Raw genomic sequence first — 8840 nt, 5'->3', positions numbered from 1 at the left:
TGTACTCATTACATCAGGGATATGAAAAGCAGTACTAGAAAATGTACTTGTACATGTAAAATCACAGTTCTGTACAAAAAAAAAACCTTAAGCCACCACTAACCATCCATTTAATTTTTTTTATCTTTGAAACTGAAAATATGCTAAATTTGCTGACTAAAATAAATAAAATCATACAACATTTTCAGAACAAAACGGTTTCTTCAGGCAAAAGTCAATATTATATTATAAGTGTGAACTCATTTGGCACATAATATGGCACATCTTGAACTTCTCTCGCGTAATATTCTGGTAAATGATACCAGGATTCTTTCAGCACTTTCCAGACTTCTCTTTTAGATTTTGGCTTTAGTCTTTTATGTCTTTCACTGTCCAGCTCATCCCATACTGCCTCAGTTCTGAAATCTGAAGGGCAGTCTTGTTAGTTTCTTAATGTTTTGATCAGCTGATTTTCTCTCCAAATAGGATTGCACTGCATTAGTAGTGTGTTTAGGATCGTTGTCATGCTGAAAAAAATAACCAATATAATCAGGTGCTGTCCTCCTGTGATTTTAGGCATTTTCAATGGAATGATGTGACTGAAAGGGTCTTATATACTGTATTAAGAAGCTTCCTGTAAGTTAAACTCATACAACAATGTGTGATGTTCACATTTTTGGGTTAAATAAACCTGGATTAATTGTTTTAAACATGAACACAGGTGTTACCAATTCCAAAGAGTCTGGAGAGGGTGTTGTCACCTCTGCTGCTAGACATTGTTTCTCTGTCATCATTACATTAAACCCACCTCTACCGTGCCAGGGGTTTGTGATTGGTTCCCTCTTTGGAGGATATTCTGAAGTTGGCCAGAGCAATGTCCTTGCCAAACGTGTTTGCAGAGAGAATACCGCTGACACCCAAGCCATTGTATTTTCTGGTTAAATTGTAATGATTGAGAAATAAACAACAAATCTAATGGTGGCCTAAGACTTAAGCACAGAACTGTATAAAATTAGCATCATATCATATTTAGCATAGCAGGAATTAGAAGACGTGCCTGTAATTTCTATTGTAAATGATCTTTTCTATGTGCTGTAGGAACTACATCAGTCACCAGTGCTGTAAACTGAAACACACACCAATCACTAAACTGTCAGTGTCATCATGTTCATTTTCAGAGGACGTGTTGCAGAGTGAGTAGCAGAAGCCCCAGGTTGTAGAGAAAGAGCACTGAGGGACAGGAAATGAGAGATGTGCTGCTGCTGCTGCCGATGCCCCTGGGGTGGGACTGATTCTGCCTCCTCACACTCCGCGTACGCAGTGTTGTTGTTTTCTTTGTTTGGCTAAAGGTGATCTCTGTCGTAAAGAATCGGTCTGCAGCCAGAGTCACGTCGGCCCTGCTCGGTGTTTCGCTGCTGATGGAAAAAGAGGATCTGTCTGTGGCGTAGAGTGAGTCAGAGGGTGAGTCTTTGTCGGTGGCAGGAATGACAGGAGAGTCAGTGTGGAGCATGTGATCGGAGGCAGCTGGGCTGGCAGTCGCAGAAAGGTGATTAATAATAGACACAGTGGAGATGATGGAGGGAGTGGTGGGGACAGGGTAGTGCTGTCTACGGGTATTTGGGATAAACAACCACCCAGTAACACTGACTCCAGGAGCAATGGAGCTCAGATCCTGGGCATTTGCTTCCAGTGGGGGCAAGTTGTAGGAAGCAAAGTGCCACCCTCCAGTCCTGCTGGGGTGCATATCTCCACAGACTGACTGGGTATGGCAGGGGCAGCCCAGGACATGAGCAGACGTTTGCTGAGTCCAGGACATTAAGTAGCTGATGTCAGAATAAAGGTGACAGGCCCAAGGGTTGTTGCCCAGTGTGATGACTCTAAGTGATGTTATCTTGTCCAGCGCTCCAGAGGGCAGAATGGAAAAGCGGTTAGCGTGCAGGTAAAAGTGAGTCAACCTGGGAAGTCTGTCCAGAGAGCCGGACAGCACCTTCACAAGCAAATTGTGGGACAGGTCAATGGCCTCCACATACATGGGCATGTTGGTGGGCAAAGTCCAGAAGTGATTGTGGCTTAGGTTAAGGGTGCACAGATTGATGAGCGTGTTGTTGATGAAGATGGCTCGCTCCAGCTTGTTCTTCGAGAGGTCAAGTGTGCGCAGGTTCCACTGGTAGGCTGTATCGTTCTTGTCCAGCAGCTGTAGGCGGTTGGAGGCAGCATGGAGTTGCCAGAGGGACCGGGGCAAGCCAACAGGCAGGTGGCTCAGCCGGTTGTGAGACAAGTCGACGATGCGGAGGTGGGTGTACATGGTGAGCTGGTTGTCCAGGTCGTGGAATCGGTTGTGGGACAAGTTGAGGGAGCGCATGTTGTGCTGCAAGCCATCGGGCAGCTGTCTGAGACCTCTCCAGGAGCAGTCCACCTCTCGGTGACTGCGGCTGCAGGAGCACGTGGAGGGACACACGGCGAGGACGTGCCACCCAAGAAATGACAAAAGCATTAGTCCCAGGAGGACACGCTTGAGAGAAAGCCTCAGGAGCACACGCCTGGTTAAAGAAAGATGGGGAGATGAGAATATCAGTTCATCATCTATCTACACGTGAGCTACACAAGACACAAATGCTGTGTTTTCGGTATGGTATGGGAATGAGAACAGTACCTTTACTTTGTAGGCTTGGTGTGGGCTATGCCCAATGACCGTGTCAGTAAGATAAATAGTGTGACGAGTCTGTCTGGTTTGTGGATGTTTGTCTCAACAAGATGTCAAGCTTTGTATGAGAATAGACTGTGGATATATGATATATGATATATGATATAAAGACACACCAATTGTCGGGAGTGACGTTTTTCTGTCAGCTAATCAGACTGTTGTGGGTGAAGCCAGTCCAGCTCTACCCTGACCTTATGGTATCATTTTACTCTGGTACCCGAAGGGGAGAGTGCCAAAAATAATTAAAGTCGGGGCTGGTTATTTTTATACTATTCCTAATGGAAATGCAAAAAAAAAAAAAAAGTGCCGTACTGAACCGTTCCACTCTGTGACATCACAGTTAAATAGACAATTCAGACCTGGTATCAATATCCATCCGGAGAGATCTGATCGAATGTGGACATAACTAAGTTTGACTGCTCACACCTGCATGTGTCTTCCCATGTGACTACCTGCGTTGTATTCAAATACACACTGACATCATGTATGTTTGTGAGAGCATGTTATATTAAGTTATTGTTGATATTATGTTGTTTGGGCATAATCGCCAGCACCTGTTTGGTCTTCATGAACAGAAACAATACTAATATGCGGTGTCCTTCATCTGAAAACAGGCTCTCTCAAGCAATACTATCACCCCTGACTGAGGGAGCATGTTGTTTATACAGCAGCACAGCCAAAGGCAGGTGTGGACAAGAAGCGTTTATACTGTCAAACTGCTGAATGACCAGGGATTTTTGAGCAGTAGAGTTCCCTTCTGAGACTTTGTGTGATTGCTTCTTTGAATTTTCAGTAGAACACCAACCTAACACAAAGTTGCCTCCGTCTGTCTTGACATGCAACATATAATTCCCTGTGTGTAGCGCAAGAAAGTTGCCTGGCAACAGAACATGTGCTCTAAACACTGCCAATTGACGTTGTGTGAAGTAATTTGACAATGGTTTTAGACAGTAAATATTGCTCAGAAGCTTGACTTGAAACACATTATATTGCAACTCAAATTGCACTCACAATTTTGTATATGAAATCGCAAAATACACAAATTGCTCAGAAATATTCTTGGCAGTGTCTGAAAGGAACCAACGGTTCTGCAGGGCTTTTTTAATAATAGCTCCACCCATTGCAAGAATATCTGTTACATGCACAGTATATGTACACACACACACACGCGGTCTGTCCAAGTTTTGCTGCATAGCACTGCAGTCCTGGTAGATACCCACATTGATATGATGCCAGACTGACTCCCCTATAATTCTGTTGTCATGTTTTAGAGATGCTGTATCATCATCACCATTTATTCATGCACTGGAATCTGAAATGCTTCCCACTGATACATATTTGACCTGGTGTGTGTACAAGAGGATATTCTGGTCTATCCCAAAAAAAACATAATTCTTCACAAAGGATGAGAAATCCCACTAGTCATTTTCCTTGGCATGGGTTTGTGTGTTCAGTCATCAGCGGCTGTCAGACTGCAGTCAGTCCCCAGAGGAGGAGAACTAGCTCAATAGATGGGTTTTAATATTGACTCCACAGAGGACTCATGCATCAGCTGGTAGAAAAAAAGGAAACAAAAAATAAAAAGCATCCAGGAGTGCTGCACTGCTGAAACAGCAGTTTCCACTGTACTGTATGTGCACCAGGGTGTGACTGAATTTGTGTGCATGGAAACAGTCTTTACATTTGTTCATAACTTACCTTCTCATCTTATCATTCCAGTCACTTTTCTCTCCTTGCTCCTTCCTTTTTTCTCTTGCTGTCCAGTACCTCTTCTCTCTGCTCTCCTGCTATTACGCTAAGGACCAGCTGCTGCTCTGCTGAAGGTGATTTCTTCTTTTTTTTTCTTCCTATGCTTGAAGTCGCTTCATGTAATTGGACACTCACTTCACTTGTCCAGTGCAGGTTTGGAAGTTTTGCCCTCACTTGCCTTGTGGTCGGATCCTTTCGTCCTCTTTGGAGAAGCTGGGAGTGGATACAGCAGCGTCTTACATGGATCTTTTGGGTTAGCGCGATCAGGCACTGCAGTTCTCTGTGTGCTTTACTCTGTGCTGTAGAGGGGAGAGATGGGATGGGATGGGTGGGGTGATGGTGTGAGGAAGTATTAGGAGGGGGTAAGGAGGTTTCCCCTGCATACAAGTCCATTTTAAATCTGGCAGCTTCCAAGAATGGATTCTGTATTCAAACTGACTGCTGTTATTGTGTTTAAATGTATTCACTGGTTCATTAATTTCACTCTGGCTTGTATTCAAAACAAATTAAACTGCACAACAACAAACCACAACAGTGACCTAATGTAACCTTAACACTTTGTAACTGTACTTACATTTTTTTTATTTATTTCATGTTTTTTTGGGGTAGGGGGGTTAAGTCTCCATTACATTTCCTAAATTCTATTCAGCGGTGTCACATCAAGCGAGACAATTGCCTGGGGGCCCCATTCTTCTTATTTTTATGCATAAAAAGAAAAATAATCTTAGCAAAAATGACAGCTTCATGTTTCTCAAAATATATTTAGTGCCCATTAAAATAAAATACAAAATAATAAAATATCTGTAATGAAGTTTAATAGATGTGCTATACGAATGTGTTACCTTAACATGCATAAATGCCAATATTAGAGCTTGTCAATCGCACACTTTATTCAATTTACATTTTTAGAATGTGATCTTTAGAATGTGACTACTCAGTATTGCAGCTCAAGAAGGACAAGCCATTACTTTTAGTTTCAGATAATGATGGGAAAGTAAAATCTGATTTTTGTTTTTTTATTTTAAAGGCTTTGAAGACAATGCTTAGGTTTTCCATTTGTCAAAATGTGTCGTATTCATTCTCAAAATCTATTTACTAATAAGTGTGGCATTACAGCTCTCCATTCACCACTACCCTTCACAAAGTATGATTATATTGTCATTCATTGTAATTTTCCCTGTGTATGTTTAGTTGCTGCTACAAAAACCTTAATATGTATTGCAGAAGACTCACTTTTACTGCAGCAATACAGTCAACTCTCCACTCCACACTGCACTGCTGTGGGACAGATCGGTGTTGATTCAGATGTTAGTCAGTGTTTATAAAATGTGACAAAAAAAATGACATTCTACTGATAAGAGTCCTAATTATAGGCAACCACAGAGGCTATTCATGTCTCCTGTTACTTCTTCCCGTCTCTCTTTCTACCTCGAATGTTTAGTTTCAGACTGAGCTCAACAGAGGCTGTGCTGTGGCGGACGGGGGGGGACAACTTAACTACGACTTTTTAATGAAAGGTGCACAGCCATGAAGATGTCAGTAGAAGTAAGTAGGTGGACAAAATATCTGCACAAGACGTGCGGAAGCTACTCCATATTGTTTGGTGTTTTTTTGAAAAGAGTTTTTGTGTTGCTTTGTCAGCACAGGCTGGGCTGAAAAGAGAACACTCTCCCTGAGTCGAGTGGCTCTGCCCGGAAAAAAGCACAGTCTCTGCGTGCTAATTAAGTAGACACCCCTACCCCATGTCTCTCTCTCTTTCTCTTGCCTTGTTCTGAATAACATTTTAACAAAATTGTGTGTGATTCTGCTGTTATGCAACATATCTACAGGTCTTGATGAATCTACTGAAGTATATGAAAATTTTCTCCACTTTTCTGTTAATAAAGTTGTGTCAACTTCTGTCCCCTACTCTGCTGTCTTAATTTAGTTTAAAAATGGGCTTGGCCAAAAAACATCCAAAATGATCTGATATGATGATTAGACAGGAAATTAGACAGGTTGGATTTGATAAAATTCTCTCATATATTTTTTTTCTCATTGAAAGTAAAATTTCAATCAAAAACCCTACCAAGATACTTTTTGAAGTCGTTGAGACACAAGCAAGAGTACGTTATTGACATAGAGACTGAATAAATAAGATTGGGCCCCGTATTGAACCTTGTGGAACTCCAGCTGTGGCAGTTGAGCAATGGTGATTTTGAGTTTTATATATGTGCAGCTGGTATATTGGGATATGACTACATCTAGCACAGGGCACTATTAGAACGTAAAAACCTATTATAACAATAAGAATGTTTTGAAAGAAGCACATCATGATAAATTGGATGAAAAGCTCAATTCAGGTCCAGAGAAACGTCTCCTCCATAACCACCCTGGTCTAGTAAACTTTTAATATTGTCAAATAAATATTAGCTGGCTGTTTCAGTGTCACTTCAGTTTCACAATTCAAATCTTATGCCTAAAGTTAACCTTTCATTAGGACCAGGTTTTGGTCTCAATGAGGACTACTGGTCCTCACACACACACACACAGACACATACACACATAGATTTCTATTAGAGGATTTTTATTGTTCTACTTGTTTCAAATGATGCTATAAAATGAATGTATAAAACATGCACACATTATCTGCACAAATATATATTATAATGTTAACACATTTTAATATTCAAAACATGCAAATTAGACAGAAACGCAGCCTCAGCTGAACAAATGCAAACCAGAAACACTCTGCTTTGACCCATTTAGGAAGTGTGTGCAAAAGCAAAAGTTGCTACAGAGTAAATCGCAGTTCAAGGGGGTTTAAACGCCACAGACAAGTGAAGGCACTCACTCTGGAAACTCCGCATGCACACAGTGCTACACTGCATCCTTTGGTTTCCCTGCAGCCTCAGAGGAAGAGGAGGAGGAAGCAGCTACAGCGTTGTTGGACTGGGAATCAGTGGCATCCTCATGCTGCTTTGAGGAAAAAGAATTTTCAGTCACAGTCATCTCCTTCTCTTTCTCACCTGACAAAAATTCCTTGCTGCTGACAGCATCTGCCACCCCCTTATTCTTCTCCTCTCCCACTTGCCCATGCTTATTCTCCTTGGCTTCCCCCTTCCTGCTTTCTTCTTCGTTATTATGATTGCCCACGTCCTCCTGTGTCTGACTGAAATCACTCATTAACACGGCAGTCTCTTTGGCTTCCTCCTCCGGTTTGTTCTTCCTGGCCGTTCCCATCCAGTACTCAGTGTTGCTGATCAGGTCAGCGTTGCTGCTCAGCACCTTGAGGCGATGTCTGAGCTGACACACTTTCCATAGCAAAAACAAGGTGGAGAGCAACAGAATAGTGCAGACTAGGATCAGCCCGCCACTCACCAGGTACGCCACCACACATTTGTTTTTGGAGGATACCCCGGTGGGTGCGGCTGTGGTTGTGGTGGTCATGTGCTGCGAGGCAGATGCAGTTGTGGTGCTGTGGCTGCTGGAGGCTGAGAGAACACGTGTGCTTGTCTCACCGGTCATTATGCTGCTGTTTTCAGAAGGAGCATTGGGGAAATGATTAGGAGTTGTTGCACTACTGGTGGAATAGACGACTGGACTGTTGTTTGGTTGCGTCGAGGGAGAAGTTTCATTTTGGCCTTCAGCTCCATACAATAGTGCAGACACACAGAAGAGCAGGAGGAGGACGCCGTTCATGTTGTGATCTGAGAAAACATTGAAAGGCATTTAAAGGTGCCGTATGTAAGAATGTGGCCAAAAACGGTCACTACATTCAAATTCTAAATACCAAGGTCTTTTAGGTTTCGTTTTTTGACGTAACTGGCAACCCGTGGTTGCCTGGCAGCTGAGACTCTACTGACTGCAATGATTGGTAGACGGCGGTAGGTGGCGCCACATGCCAAAACATGATTTCACAACACGATTTGCAGTCTGCAAAAAAAAAAATTCATGCAAATATTTTGGCTGTTCTGTTGGTGAGTTCAGTTTGTTATATGCGTATTATTCCTGATTCTCTGTGACATATTAGGAGGATTTTATGGCCAGTTGCTTTAGATTTATTACATAATGCACCTTTAAGTTTAAAATAAATATCTGAAACGACCCTGCTAACCAAGACCAAGCCAGGATCAATCCATATATGATGTCCAGCCCCCCAAAATGCATATACTTCTAATACTTGGTTCAGCCTGTAGGGCCAGTGACACTGCATTTGGTCAGCTCCAGGTTCACCAATGTGTGACGGAGCTGATGGGAGGGCCAAGATATTTAAAAGGGGCTGCTAAGAACCTCAGAAGTCAGTGTTTCAGAGGAGGTATTATTATGATGACCTAAATATACCGTATGTGCAGGTTTTTCCTGCCATATTCCAAGATGACAATGACAAGATTAATCAGGCTAAAATTGTGAAACTATGGTTGATTGG

At 42.4% G+C, this 8840-nt stretch overlaps 1 protein-coding gene across 1 annotated transcript; it reads right to left on the bottom strand.

Annotated features, from left to right (window-relative positions):
• Window positions 1-1153: 1153 nt before the first annotated feature.
• Window positions 1154-2473, bottom strand: LOC310940400 (oligodendrocyte-myelin glycoprotein-like; the record flags this gene model as incomplete). The annotated part of the gene is made up of 1 exon (XM_083905355.1): window positions 1154-2473. One exon carries the CDS (start codon window positions 2471-2473, stop codon window positions 1154-1156), a length of 1320 nt encoding a protein of 439 aa, XP_083761481.1.
• Window positions 2474-8840: the final 6367 nt, after the last annotated feature.

The sequence above is a fragment of the Microchirus variegatus genome (assembly GCF_963457635.1).
Source record: "Microchirus variegatus genome assembly, chromosome: 2".
In the NCBI taxonomy this organism is placed as follows: Eukaryota; Metazoa; Chordata; class Actinopteri; order Pleuronectiformes; family Soleidae; genus Microchirus; species Microchirus variegatus.
The sequence above is the reverse complement of the archived record's forward strand: the minus strand, read 5'-3'. Positions and strand labels throughout refer to the sequence as shown.